Source organism: Pseudocercospora fijiensis, assembly GCF_000340215.1.
Source record: "Pseudocercospora fijiensis CIRAD86 unplaced genomic scaffold MYCFIscaffold_6, whole genome shotgun sequence".
Lineage (NCBI taxonomy): Eukaryota > Fungi > Ascomycota > Dothideomycetes > Mycosphaerellales > Mycosphaerellaceae > Pseudocercospora > Pseudocercospora fijiensis.
The window spans coordinates 1,842,740-1,857,998 of NW_006921537.1; the positions used below are offsets into that span (position 1 = coordinate 1,842,740).

Here is a 15,259-nt window from a genome sequence, read left to right on the forward strand (position 1 = left end):
GACCTTCGATAACTGCCTAGGACTAACCTACTAACCCTTACTTAGTTTAATAACGCTCGGCACTTAACCTACGGAGCCTACTATGTCTATATAGCCCTAAGAGACGACCTCGGCAATAAGCGCCTACTAAATTTCACTGCCTACGGAGTAGACATAGACAGCCTCCTATCTAAGATTGTTATTAGCAACCCTATTCTTAAGTACTATGCTATAGTTATAGACTTAGGCAGTTAACAGTAGCGATTTGGAATCGCTAGGAAAGAGGACATTAAACACATCGATGTTAGCGAGTGCCCTAACGATATTAGGGTTCTCTTTATCGGCAACCTAATACCTGCCGTAGCTAACCTAATAGTCGACCTATTAGGCGATAACAATAAGCCTATGCCCCCTAATAGTATAGACCCTAATTAGCTTGCTCGCATACCGGAGCCTATTCGAGAAACCTATATTAATATATTTAAACACTACTTAGCATCGGCATTGCCTATGTTTAAAGAGACGGATTATAAGATTAATATTATAGCGGGCAAGGAGGTCCCTTTTAGGCCCCTCTATAACCTTAGTAAACGAGAGCTTGCTATATTACGTAAGTACCTAGAGGAAAACCTAGCTAATAGTCGTATTCGGTATAGTAATAGCCCTGCTAGCGCCCCTATCCTATTCGTACTAAAGAAGGATAGTAGCCTACGTCTATATATTAATTATCGTAGGCTTAACGCTGTTACTATTAAAGACCGCTGCCTACTTCCTCTTATTAATAAGACCCTCGATCGCCTTTCTAGTACTTACTACTATACTATATTAGATATTAAGGACGCCTATTACCGCATCCGTATCCGCAAGGGCGATAAATAGAAGATAGCCTTTCGCACTCGTTATAGGCATTTCGAGTACTTAGTTATGCTATTCGGCTTAGCTAATGCCCCTATAACGTTCTAGTCCTATATTAATCGGGCCCTTTCGGGCCTATTAGATTACCTTTATATAGTTTACCTAGATAACATCCTAGTTTATATATACTCTCCTAATATTGCGGAATACTAGGCTATAGTCCGCAAGGTACTCGATCGCCTAAGGGCCTATAGCTTGTACTACAAACCCTCTAAATGCACCTTTGCTACTAAAGAGGTATCCTTCCTTAGCTTCCTCGTATTAACCGAGGGTATTAAGGCTAATCCTAATCGGATTAAAACTATTACTAAATAGCCCGTTCCTACGTTAATTAAGGAGCTATAGTCGTTCCTCGGTTTTGCTAACTTCTATCGCCGATTTATTAAGGGCTATTCGAGGCATGTAATGCTACTAACTGAACTTACTAAAACCAAGGCTAACCCGACTAGAGAATTCAAATAGACTAACAAAGCGCGAGCCGCTTTTAACAGTTTAAAGCAGCGCTTTACTAAAGTCCCCTTGTTATACTATTTCGTACTAAACAAGCAGATCCGAATTGAGACTAACGCTTTATAGTTCGCTATATCGGCTATTATGTCCTAGCAATCAGATAATAACTATTACTAGTACCCGATTGCCTTCTTCTCGAGGAAGATAATCGATACTAAGCGTCGCTACGAGACCTACGAGCAAGAGCTCTTAGCTATTGTCGAGGCCTTTAAGTATTAGAGGCATTACCTCGATAGGGCCTAATATACGATATAGGTCTACACAGACTATAACAACCTCCGTAGTATTACTAAGGTTACTAGAGTTATAGGTCGATAGGCTAGATAGGCCGTCTATCTCGCTAGGTTTGATTTTAATATATTATATCGGCTAGGCGTAAGCAACCCTACTAATAGCCTATCGAGGCGACCTAATTACGATAGCGGGACTTAGCAATCTATTAATTTATTGTTTCTAACCCTGCAGTATAAGATTGCTATAGCCCGTATTGTTAATAAGTACGCGTAGGATAAGCGGCTTACTAGACTCCGCGACGGCTTAAAGCATATTAATGCTCTTGCTATATTAATAGTGCATATTAAGGTAAGGGCTAAGGACATAGATAGGAGAAGTTATAATAACTCCCTAGTCGATATCGCAATATATAGTAACAGCGATAGTACTAATGCAGTTAATCCGGCTACTAGTGCTATTAGATATATACAATGCGTACCTCGTTTAATAGCGAGGGTGCTATTAAATAACCTTACAAATAGGGATAGTTAATCGTTTATAGATAAGCTATTACGGGCTTAGCAGAGGGACGCCTTTGCTACTAAACGTATAGACAAGCTTGTAAGTAGGCGAAAGACTCGATCTAGTAAGAGTAATAACTAGTCGATCGATAACAAAGGTCATTTAAAGTTTAAGGGTAGATACTATGTCCCCGCTAAACATTCGATCCGATAAGAACTTCTTAAGCGATACTATAATAGCGAGCTTGCCGGTTACTATAGTATAGAGAGGTCGCACGAGCTACTATCGCGTACATACTACTAGCTAAATAGTAAGCGGGATATAAAGGAATACGTTAATACGTGTGCCGTATATTAACGTATTAAGGCACTAAAATATTAGCCTTTTAGCGAGTTGTCCTTATTACTAATCCCTTATAAGCTATTTATAGAGCTTATAATAGACTTTATTACAGGCCTTCTACCTGCTAAACGTAGGGGCAGTAAGGACATCTTCGATGCTATCCTTATTGTAGTAGATCGGTTTACTAAAGGCGCTCGATACATCCCGGTACGGAAGGATTGGACTGCTATCGACATAGTAGAGGCTCTATAGAGCAACATCTTCTATACCTATTAGGGGACCCCTAAGGGGATAGTCTCTAACCGGGGCACGACATTTACATCCTATTATTAGAGCGAGATATGCCTATAGCTAAGACTAAAGCATCGGCTATTAACAGCCTTCTATCTATAGACTAACGGTTAAACAGAGAGGCAGAATACTACCCTATAGCAGTACCTGCGTAGCTATATTAATAAGAACCCTAATAACTAGGTCAATCTCCTATAACTAGCCGAATTCGTATACAATAATAGTATCTACTTATCTACTAAGGTGTTACCTTATTTCGCTATAATAGGAAGCAACCCTACGCTACTATAAGACCTATTTACCTCGCTCGAGGCCGAGCGCAAGGAAAGGGAAGCGTATTAAGTACTAACACCTAAGACACTAGCGGCTATTAAGAGAGTTCAAAAGATGCGAGAGATTTACGCTAAGATAGCTAACAAACTAGCAAAAGCCTAGGCCTATTAGAAGGCCTATTACGACAAACACTACACACCGATAACCTTTAAGCAAGGCGACATAGTTATACTAAGCACTAAGAACCTCCGCATCCGTAAGCACCTATTACCTAACGGCAAAACAAGGCCTAAGCTCGCACTAAGATACATTAGTCTATTCCGCATTCGAGAAGTTAAGGGCTCCTCCGTATAGGCCTATTAGTTGTAGCTTCCTCCTTATTATACTATCTATAATACCTTCTATGTATCCCTCCTTAAGCTATATTACCTACGCGAGGGGGATAAAGCCCCTACTAAACACGAAGACATACTAGCGGATAGTAAAGAGCTATAGTCTATAGAACGTATCCTATAGCACCGGACTAGGAAAGGTAAGAAGGAATACCTGTTAAGATAGCAAGGCTATTTACTAGAATAGGACTTATAGGAAGCTAAAGATTCCTTTAAGGATATAGCTAAGTTGTTAAACGAGTATTAGACTAGCGTAAAGAACAAGAAGAAGGCTAAAAGCTCGTAATGTTACTAAGGCTTAGGAACAATACTATCCCTAGGGTGCTATTAGATAACTAATTAGAGGCCGGCAGACTAGGACAATAAGACTATACTACTATAGTAAACGCGCACCGAGTGTTAACAAGCGCGCTACGACGCGTTAACTAATTGCCTACTCTTTTAAGGGCTCTACCTCTTTACTAACGCGCCCTATAGGTCCCCCTCTTGTTCCCTTATTCTATCGAGGCCTCGAGGCCTAGGCAATCGGCGAGGACGGCGTAGCTAGCGCGGCTATATTAGTAACGGTATTATAGAGTATATTGTTAGTCGAAGAAGGAAATCGAAAGCAAAGTAAAGTTAGCGCTAAGACGACTAGCGCCGCTATTATTAACATTACTTGCTATTATCGCTACGCCTACAGATACAACCTTACCTGCACTACGAGCCTAAGGCACCTTAATCAAACTTTAATCAAAACTTTAATTAAAACTTTAAGCCGCTTAAAAGATTAAGCGACTAATAGACTAGCTAACTAAGGGCAAAACTATAGAGCTAAGCTAGCCGGGGTCGATCTTGTAAATAATAGGTTACTCCTCGATCTATCTAACCCTTTAAGCGAGGCGAACCTCTACTACTATACTTATAATAGCCTTTACTTATAGAAACTAGACGAGCTGTGTTTTTAAAAAGATAAGATAAGATTAATACTTAAAGGCTACTAAACCTAGCTAATTAGGGCTAGCGAGACTACGAATAATAAGAATAATAACCCTCGGAAGCGAACAAACCCTCGGAAGCGGACATTGCTAGGTCTTTTAAGAGTAGACGCAAAGAACTCGGTACGATATTACTTAGAGCGGAGGCAGGGCTGCAATACCTCGTACGTCTACCTATTATAGTAGGGAAGACGCGCTCGTATTGTAATTAGTCGAAGGCCCTCAATTCTTATAGATACATATTACTTTATAGTTTATTATATATAGGGATAGCGCAGTTAGAAGTTAGACATTGTGTTAGAAGGTAAGGTTTAACATAGTTACATAATTAGGTAGTTAAGTGTTCAATTTAGCGCGGGCTAAGCAGCTTATTAGACTTGCTAAGTTAGCGGCAATAGAGGTCGTAGAATATAGATAGGCTACGAGGGCGCGGCCTTTAGAAGGGAAGCGTGTATTAGAGCTAAAGAGGTTATACGTGATTAGCATGTAATTAGGCCTAGTAAAGCTAGGGTCTTAGTGCCTTAGGTAGGGCTTAGCGCTTAGCGTTAGGCTAACTCTCCTACCTTCCTCCCTCTCCTCTTAGATCCTTATCGAATACTACTTGTACCTACCACTACCCTATCTACCTGCTAACATACCCTTCTTATAGTATTTAATAAGTAGTGCTAGGTTATTAACTATATATATGCTAGTACCTAAGTCTACGACCTAATCGGTAGTACGAGTAGTAGCTACGAGAGCAGAAGCGGCAGCGTTACTAACAGTAACTGCGTTAAACGAGTATTATAGTAATAGCGTGTTTATATAGGAGTTGTTATAGATATATAGGCCCTACGTACCTTGTAGGCCTAGCGGCGGAGGTAGTTGCTATTACTAAGCAGCTAGTCTATGCCGCTATTAGTGCTACTATTGCTATTGCTATACCCCCTTCTTCTTAGCCTTCTCGCGCTCTTAGCGGAGCCGGTCTTCCTCCTTTAGATAAGAGTACTTAGTATAGTAGCGATTAGATAGATAAGTGCCCTCGTAATAGGTACACTTTAGACAGGCTTATTAACTATTCTAGTTGTTTCTACCGCGGCCTCGACTAGTAGAATTGCCGCGGCCTCTACGGTTGTTGCCTTTGTTGCCTCGAGGCGCGTTATTGTTGTTACTAGCAGGTGCTAGTTGCTGTTAGCTATAGTATCTATTATACTAGGCCTAATTAACTTAAGCAACGTTCTTATTAAGCAACGCGCTAATTATGTTATCTAGTGTATTACTATTAACTGCGAAGTTAGTAGCACGGATATGCTCTCGCCGTATCTAAGCGAATGCCTTATAGAATAGGCTAATTAGTATAATAAAGAAGTAGATAGCCTAATAGTCGCTAATAGCTAACTTAGTAGTACTTAGCGCACCTAACTTCTTCTTATAGTTATTATAGAACTTCTCGAGGTCCTTGCTCTCGTACCGGAGGGTAATATATTCCTAGAACTGTATAAATTTAGTAGACCTACCGTTACTAGTATATTTCTTTTTAAGGAAGTCCTATACCTCCTTCGAAGTAGATAGATTAAGTAGCGATTATTAAATATTACTAATATAGTTAGCGAATATCTAGGTACGTACTAACTAATCTTTAGCGTCCTATTTATCTTAGCGGTCTTTAAACTCCTTAGGCGTCTTATTAGAAGCCTTAACAAGGGGTCGCTAGCAGGTGCCTTATATATAGCGCTAGACCGACATACCTTTAAGAGCGCCTTTAGCGGCATACGACTATAATAGGTAATTTTCCTTATTCTTTAGCTTTAGAATATTGCTAATATAGGTGCTAGCGACAGCGCTAGTTAAAGATAGTGCTATTGCGGACAGCGATAGCGATAGTAAAAACAAGATACAAACTATATATTAGATATAGCGGATAGCCGATATAATATTAAATATTAGTATAGCCGTATAGGCGACGCGGTATTAGTTGTTTGCTAGAAACTAGGGTATTTGCTAGCAGGTAGTAGTAGTAGCGACGGCGACAACGATATATTAGTAGCGGCGCGATTTTTAATAATAATACTAGCTACGTAGTAGTCGATAGAGTAACTATTAGAAGTATATAGAATGCGTATTAGAAACGTAAGGGGCTTATAACTACTTGAATGCTGAAACTGATGTTAATGTAAGGACTATCTAGCTATCGAGGCGAGAAGTCCTAAAGAAGCAAGTTGCAGCCTCAGGCACCATGCACGTGATAGACCCTGAGACCCTGAAAGGTGGGTGACAACCACCCACTTCAAGTGACAGTCCCTTCAGCATTGCAGCACACGCTCACCAACAAGTTCAGAGTCATCATCCAATCGACGCAAGAGAACAGAATAGCAAAGGGGGGCCGTGACAGGGAACAGCACGTCCGTCGCGACCGCCACGTATTTCCTCATTTGCTGCTGCAGAGCAGACCGAAGAGAATCCGGTCCGTATTTGTGCTACACGTCTTGGCGTCGCAGAACATCCATCATACAGCACAGGCTGGCTTGGCCTTCCTGGGACAGGACCTCGGAAAGAGGGTGGGCACGAGTCCGCGAGCACCAAGGACTGGAAACAGGAAGGTGCCCACGAGCTGCCCAACCCGCCGGTGAACTTGAGAAGCCAAAGGAACTTGAACTTCACGACAACACATCCCGGAACTTGAGGTTCCCGCGCGACAAATCAGGGCCCATGAGATGCGACACTACTGGAACTGGTATAAGGCTATCACCTCATAGCAATCAAATGCAGGTAGACACCAGGCGCTTGCAGGAACCGGGTGCTGGTAGACTACTAGTGGTCTAGGCCAGGATGTTGTCAAACGAGCAGACTGGAGAGGGCGCCGTTTGAGGACTGCTTCCGGTCTGCTACTGGTCGAATCGTCAGGACGGCAAGGATAGAGTGTAAGTATAAGGACTTGCCTTCATCCTCCAATGCGTGAATACCGCCCATAGCATCTTAAGCTTCTAGGTGCCTGTGCACCTTATTGCTGCCAGCATGACATTCTCTTCCCTCGTTTCGTTCAGCTTCATTCTTAGCTCGATTATCTCCACAGCACATGGCGCACCTAATGCAGATGCAACAGCCGCCTGCGGAGCGCTTCAAGCACAGTATCCCAAGCAGGTCGCCGGCAGTGCGTTTGACCTGAATCTTACGCTCGCCTTCGATTACACCCAGACTCGGACCGATTATTGGTCTCTCGCAAACGCAGATGTCAAGCCGGCATGTATATTCTTTCCTGGAGCTGCAGACGAGATAGCATTTGCCGTCAAGACGCTGAACAACTATCCAAACGCGCCATGGGCAGTGAAGGGAGGAGGCCACAACGCAAATATCGGCTATTCAAGCACCCAGGATGGTGTACTGATCGCAACGAAGGAGAATATGGCGTATACCAAATATGATCCAGACACTCAGCTTGCCCATGTTGGACCAGGAAACCGATGGATCGATGTTGCCAATGCCCTCGACCCGTACAATAGAGCCGTGGTGTCGGGACGACTAGGTGTAGTCGGAGCTGCAGGCTTGACGCTTGGAGGTGGTCTTTCATTTCTCAGTACAGAATATGTATGGCTGTTTACTATCAAACATTAGGACCAAAGACTGATGACCTTACAGGGCATGACAGCAGACAATGTCGTCGAATACAAAGTCGTCACCGCAGCAGGCGAAATGACCACAGCCTCCCAAACCCAAAACACCGACCTCTTCTACGCCCTCAAAGGCGGCGGAAACCAATTCGCCATCGTAACAGAATACATCATGAAAACCTATCCAATCGGCCAAGTCTGGGGCGGCCACAAAATTTACACAATAGACAAAAAATCCGCCCTCCTAAACGCCACCCACAACCTCGTTTCCAACTACTCCGACCCCAAAGCCGCCATAATTATGAGCTTCTCCTCCACAATCGACACTTTAGTCGACATCTTCGTAGTATTCTACTTCTACAACGGTCCCGAAATGGGTTCCATCCTAGCCGAATTCGACGCAATCCCAGCCTTAATCGACGCCACAAAACCCAACAGAAAATACAAAGACCTCATAGACTCCAACTCGGCATTCTCAGTCGACGGATTGCGTTTCTTGATCCGAACCGGAACCCTTCCTAACCTCCCCGGTGACCAAGGCATAGATCTCTACAACAACTGTTTCGACACCTGGTACTCGCTGGGGAAAAAATCCCAATTGGGAGAACTGGACAACTACGTCTTTTCCCTAGCTTTCCAACCCGTGCCCCATCAACTCGCTCAAGCTTCGATTTCAAGCCCCTACTCCGTCAACTTGTTGGGCCTTGATCCGAAATTGGGAGATAAAGTTTTCATGGAATACAATGTCGCCTGGCTTTCTTCTGGCACGGATGAGAAGGCTGCGGCGGCCATTACCGCGCAGACACAGCCGGTACAGGATTATCGAAAAGAGAAATATGCAGGTGTCAAGCCGACGAATTATCAGAGTGGGGACTTGGAATTTGCCGCGAGTCGACCGCTTTTCATGAATGATGCCATGTTTAATCAGGATCCGCTCAAGAGTTACCCGGATGATGTTTATGCGAGACTGAAGCAGATTCAGAGTCAGAGGGATCCGGATGGATTTTTTGCGAAGAGGACGGGTGGGTTTAAGTTTGAGTGAGAGTGATACGGTATGTACATACAGAGGTGTGGGATGTGAGCGAATGCTTGTGGTACAGTGAACGGTTCTGCTTCCCTTGACTCATCTCAATCTATTGGATCTGGGATGCAGGCAGTGATTATGGTACAACGAGTGACTCCATCTCCGTTCCCATATCCATATCCATATCCTTTTGAATTCATCGTCCTGCTTTCATTCCGTCCAGCGAGACTACGGCTCCCTGGTCCTGAACTTATGTTTTCGACCACCAGCGTCGTTCAAAGAGAGACCGATCCTTAGTGGGAGCGGGAGGATTCAGATGACCCAGATTCGCCGGCATTGGCTTTAATGTCGCGTGTACTTGCAGGAACTACAAGTGTCCTCCTGTCGGCCATGTGTGATGACGGGCTGGTAATCCTCGAATCCGTCCTCCGGGTTGTTCCGACGATAGTCGTAGTGGATGTAGTCGAAGCCCACAGCCCAGTGCGTTTTGATCTCCACAACCTTGGGCAAAGATTGAAGTATCATCCGATAAATTTCAAGAGGCCCCCTAATGGAATCTAGTATATTTCGAGGAATCTCGCATTGGCAGTCCGCGTTCGACACCTAGTGCTCACAGCAGTCGACTGTCATGCTGATGGAGAGTATGCCGGCATTCGAGAGTCTCTTGACGGCGTGGTGGATGTCTTCTGACGATGGTCTCGAGTTCTCTAGCTTGGTGTCGCCTTTGAGTCTGGAAAAATTCAAGATCAATTCGTCGTTTCGACGATGGGCTTTGACCGTTATTTTTATGTAGGCTTGAGATTTGCGGTTGGATCTGTTGATACGCAGATCATACCATTTCTTGCACACCAGGAGAAAGCCGGGCTGTCCTTTGATGTTGTCTGATCGAGAGCGGTTCTTGTTGATATTGAGAATTTCTGATACGAGTTCAGGCGGCAATTTTTCGTATTGGAATAGCTCAGCCGAGGGAGCTGGCGGAGCATTTTTGAATCGTTGCATGTCGCTTTCTGCGAGGCCGAGCGAAGTGGTGAAGTTGCTCTTGACGAGAATGTGTAATGATGTCGAAAGAAGCGCTTATGCGAGGGTCGATATCGCTGCTATGGGATATTGCTCTGCGATGTTACTGACTCTCGGATGTTGTCGATATTGTGTGTATGTAGTTTCTCGACAGAAGAAATGAAGATGAGCGAAGTAAGTGGTCCATGGGCTCAGTACTTCCTCCTTCCGTGCCGTGCACACGAAGCTGCCTCTAATGCCTGCAAGTTGCCATGTACAAGGCGAAAGGTTTCGCGTAAGAAGGTGAAGTTTGGCTCGAGATGGCAAGTCCAGTCACGACTTGCAATTTCGGAACAAGAAAATATGGCTTGAACTCACTTCGCACTTTTGATCTTGTGGTTTCAATAATTGAATGCACAGATTGCTATCCGGAGCTGCCGCATACCAAAGTAGGTCAACCTTCCGAGGCTCAGGCTATTACTTCCAATATGGCAGACGTGATACCGAGAGCGTTACATATTTTGATGCTGTTGCTTCTATGCCTGCTCTCGGAGAGTCCGTGCTTGTTCTTGCTCCCCGAGAAGCGAATTGAGCTCCCACCGTAACTTCTCATCACTCGTCACCCGTCAAACGATTTGTCCACTTCATCTTGAGTGTGTGGATGGTACATCAGCCACCTCGCGATATTGTCCAAATCTTGGAGACGCAAACCGGATTGGCCTTGTTGTGCACCTGGTTGCATCCTTCGAAGCATATCCCGAATCTTCACAACCCACAGCTTAAGCAGACCACCGTTCAAAATTGTGTTCTTTCCCGTGATCGGATCAAGCAGCGATGCACCAACATCGAGGCGCTCCATGGGTCCTTCAACACTTTCGCCATCCGAGTCTTCCATTTCTTGACGGATCACATCGATGCACATCCTTGCAAGCACACGGAATGGGGTACCAATCTCGAAACATACCGAACCGAACTCGAGTGCGTCGCCATATGACTCAAGATAGCGACGTTTCTCGCCGCTGAGACGCATTTCTCCGCATCCCGCGAGGCGGTCAGGTTCGAGGAAGAATTTTTGAGTGACTGCATCGTAGTTGATCCATACTCTGGCCACGAAAGTGGCGTGGCGCAGATAGCCCTCGAATATCTCTTCGGCAATGGGAGGATACTGGTGACATGGTGGCGGAGGGTTGAGATCTTTGAGTGGAATGACCAGGGTCTCAAACGCTGTTCGATAGTGCTTCTCTCGTATGATGGGGCTCAATGCGGCCAGGTCGAAGCTGCGATCAACGCCGCTGTCTTCCCTGTCACGCGCAGGTGGTGTGGCCTCGGGATTGGCATCGGTGGCTGCACGTGGTGTTGGCGATGACGGCAAATAGTCGTCGGCGTCAGGAACAGAAGGCGCATCTACGTCCATTGCGGATGTGAGCGGTGATTCCTGCGATGTACGTGATGTCGGCGATTCGGGGAGGTCGAAGCTCGTGTGATGCTGCAAGATATCAAGTGAGTCTTGGAGGGGCACTGGCATGTTGCGCGGGCTTCGAGGTGAGTATGCCGGCGACGAGGACTGTCGCTTGAGAGGCGGGCCCTCAGCTTCGCTCGCAGGAAGTCCCCGTTTTATGCGCATGCTGTGACTGCCGTGGTGCGTGGTTGGCGGTGTCTCAGACGGAAGCATCGAAGCTATTGCGGAGCTTTTGAGACGCAGCAGCGATTGCTGGCGGCAGCTTTGTTCCCGCAGATGCAGATGCAGCGATCCGCACGTGAAGCGTAGATTCTGTTTGGCACTATGGGTTTGCGGCGATATGAAAGGGCGCAAGTCGTCAAGTCTAGTCCGTTCCGTGCTCCCGATGTTGTTGTCTATGAAGCCATGCCCACGTGCAGCTCCTTCCTGCTATCGTGCTTCTACCACGCTGCCACTCCATCTGTCCAGCCGCAGACAACGGGCTAATGTGATGCACCTTTTCGCTACCATGTCTTTGCTTGCAAGATGCCAAAGGCTGCGGCTGCCCGCCAGACCCTCTTCACTGTCCTCATTCCGTATCCTGCTCCGCGAAGGATTGTTGCTGGCGACAGCGTGCAGCTGCTACACGTCTCCATCGAACGTGTTGTATTGATGTCAACGAGCCACTCTTCTTCTCCAAGCTCTTGCAGATGGCAAGCAACGTGATGAAAAAGGGTGAAAGATCACGCAGGTTGTCAAAAATTCCTCGCCGATCCGAAGACCAACGAGAGCGGTCAGTTGATAGTTTTCAACTAGCAAAAACGCAATCTCGGACGAATCCTCACTGATATGCGTAATGCCCTACGCAAATGTCAGCACGATGGTCGATGTTGTGGAAGTGTGAGGGTGGCTTTGCTTACCGTGCACTCGGATGGAGAAGAAGAGGAGAAGAGAAGGAGTCGCGCGCGCCGAGATTCTTATACTGCTCACTAGCGCGTGATACGCTCTGTCCCGCGTGCTGGTGGCTGTCACTTGAGTCAGTTCAGATTTGATGGCCCGCAGCAGTGAGTGATGAGCTGTGCACGTCGCAGCGTCGACTGTCTCTGCACCAGGTCTTGCTTCGTCAACACCCATATCAGATAGCTTACATTATCATTTCTCATGTAGTGGAGCCTCAGAAAACTGCCTCGTATGTGCCCGCGTAGATGCACTGGAGAAATGCCAAGCCCATGTGATTGACACCTGAGGCTCTTCGGGGACACCCGCGTCGCGAAAGTCTCACCAACGACAGCGGTAGAGCGTTGATGTCAAGCACAGCACAGCACAGCACAGCAAGCCAATTCTTGAAGGCCTTCCGGGCGACTTTGAGTCGCATCGCTGCCAAGATGAACAACCCGTAAGCGACTCGTATCGCATGCCTCCACCGCCACCGCGACACTAACGCATCCTCGCAGCTCACAAGGAGTCGCGCCGCAGCTCCAACCGCACCTCCACTTATGTTCGCAGCACCGTTTCCCCGTCGTGCAGTCGCTCGACCTTCAGCAAGCCTTCCGATACCTCATTGATGCGCCGGCGATCGTCAAGCATCATGCGTCCATGGCATGGGAGTATCTGTCTGCGCCGAACGATGGACGAGTGTGGCTGGAATGGATCCCGCGCGAGAAGAACGACTATCCCTATCCTTCAGATGGCTACGTTTGGGGAGACATGGAGCAGTCATACCGACAAGACTTCAATGGCTATACTCTTGAGTTGAAAGTGCAAGGCATCGGATACCGCCCCGGTCACGACCAGATGGCCACACATGCGCGCACGCGATATCACTTCGTCGGCAAGAATCCGTCAGTGAATGCGCCGATGCCAGATGACACCTTATGGCTCGTGCACTATCACCAGGCCGCACAACATCAGATCATGCCGGCTGCTCAGGTGCCAGTCAGCCCGCAGATGCAGCAAATCATTTCCCAGCGAAGATGGTTGGAAAGCCAAGGTCGCCTTGATCGCAGGGACTTTATGCTGCACGATCGCGAACACTGGCCGATCATCAATATCCCAGGACACGGCCCATCGCAGCAACAGGGACAATACGCAGCGCAACAAGCAGCACAGAACAGGCCATACGGAGCATACCCCCAGCAAGCTGGTCAGCCTCCTTCGAAGAGACCGCGAACGCAGGGGCCGGGCGCGTTGCCAGGATCGAGTGACGGCATGCCAGATACGAGCATAGAGGCCGAAGAAGATACTGCACTTGGCGATTACTTCGATCACCTCACACAGCGCGATATCAGCCTTGCGAGATACACCCAACACCACAGATGGATGGAAGAGGTCTTCTCTTCGCCGTACGCCTCGAGCAACATCGTTCCTCCTGATCTTGGCCTCGGGCTGATGGGCGAGCTGAAGGGCCTGACGGATGGCATTCTTCAGCCACCCAATATGGAAGTGAGAGATGTTGCCGAAAGGCCTGCCAAGGCGAAAGAACCAGCTCCTTTCACGAATTTGAAGAAGGAGCAGGTGGACGAGTTTAGCAAGCGAGTAGCGAAACATCTCGAGGAAGGTCAAGCTGAAATTGAGCGGATGAAGGCGGAACATGCAGCAAAGATGCAAGATTGGAAAAAGGTGAAAGCACTGACTCGGGCGGAAAAGAGATTGAGATTTGCCAGTTGGGAGGTGCACGAAGACCAGCCGATTACTGTCTTCCGTCTCGAGGCCGATCCTGCTGTGAACGGGAATACTGATGAAGGACTTGGCAAGGAGAATGTGGAAGATGTGATCAAGGATGTGGAGAGTCTTCTCAAGGTGAATATCAAAGGCCATCCAGATGCGACTCGCATCTGCAAAGGTGGACTAAAGGATAGGAAGCCGCTTGTCTTCAACTACGACCAGCAAGCAGATCAGCAAGACACGACTTCCGAGGCCATGGCCGATGTGCAGCAACAACAATCTACGTCGACGCCAGGCGCAAACGGGACGGTAGGTGGCGAGACTGCCACATACCATGAAGATCCAACCTCAAACGCTCAAACACCTGCCGACCAGGATATCAAAGCTGCACCGGCAGCACAGACATCTTACCAGCATGGTGCCACACTGCAAACGCCCAGTCACTCCGCTACGCCTCAAAACGACAGCGATAATAACACCGCGGGAGAAGCGTTGGAGGATATACCCGGAATGGACATGAATGACATGGTCATAGACGGCATGGACATGGATGTGGACCAATCAAATATTGATTTTGGTGATACTCCCAGTCAGGACCTCGCTGCTAACGATGGTGGTGCTTCGGGGCTGGATCTCACAGGAGCTGAAACTTCGAACACGGCGGCTGCTGCTGCTGCTGCTGCTACCGCAGCTCAAGCCGGGCCGAGTACAGCACCGGTTCAGCAACCTCCTGCGGAAGATCGACCTGTGGAAAGCGGCATGGGCGGCATGGAAGGTGATTTTAACGACACTTTCGGAGACATCCTAAACAATGACAGCAATGGAGATGATGGCCTCATCGACTTTGCCGGTGGTATGGACGATAGTGCTTTTGGCGATGCGTTGCATGGCATGGACAGCGTGGGAGATTCTGGGGAGGGGAACACGCCTGCCCAGCCGTAGGATGGCGGCACCGTGCCGTTTGATCTCTTTTACAGACTCCCATGAGTGGCAGCATGTTCGATCTTCGACGGACATGCCTCCTACAATCAAGCGGAGAATTCTGCTTGTTCGGTCCAGCTCGTCAGATTCTGTCGAACTTGGCATACTGTTTTTACGAGTAAATCGAGAAATCACAAGGAGTCAATATGGCACGC

General features: G+C 47.2%; 3 protein-coding genes across 3 annotated transcripts; 2 read left to right on the forward strand and 1 right to left on the reverse strand.

The window, feature by feature from the left end:
• Positions 1-6,629: 6,629 nt before the first annotated feature.
• MYCFIDRAFT_215822 (uncharacterized protein) lies at positions 6,630-9,190 on the forward strand (the record flags this gene model as incomplete). Its single annotated transcript, XM_007930156.1, has 4 exons — positions 6,630-6,660; positions 7,222-7,314; positions 7,467-7,978; positions 8,030-9,190. The coding sequence occupies 4 exons, from the start codon at positions 6,630-6,632 to the stop codon at positions 9,041-9,043; spliced, it is 1,650 nt and encodes a 549-aa protein (XP_007928347.1). The 3' UTR covers positions 9,044-9,190.
• Positions 9,191-9,628: 438 nt separating this feature from the next.
• On the reverse strand, positions 9,629-12,690 carry MYCFIDRAFT_176381 (uncharacterized protein; the record flags this gene model as incomplete). Its single annotated transcript, XM_007930157.1, has 13 exons — positions 9,629-10,098; positions 10,150-10,274; positions 10,300-10,405; positions 10,440-10,489; positions 10,519-10,614; positions 10,645-11,909; positions 11,936-11,962; positions 11,988-12,081; positions 12,108-12,160; positions 12,207-12,299; positions 12,339-12,560; positions 12,590-12,641; positions 12,671-12,690. The coding sequence occupies 13 exons, from the start codon at positions 12,688-12,690 to the stop codon at positions 9,629-9,631; spliced, it is 2,673 nt and encodes an 890-aa protein (XP_007928348.1).
• Positions 12,691-12,914: 224 nt separating this feature from the next.
• On the forward strand, positions 12,915-14,324 carry MYCFIDRAFT_96564 (uncharacterized protein; the record flags this gene model as incomplete). Its single annotated transcript, XM_007930158.1, has 1 exon — positions 12,915-14,324. A coding segment is annotated over one exon (1,410 nt), but the record flags the coding sequence as incomplete, so codon positions are not given.
• Positions 14,325-15,259: the final 935 nt, after the last annotated feature.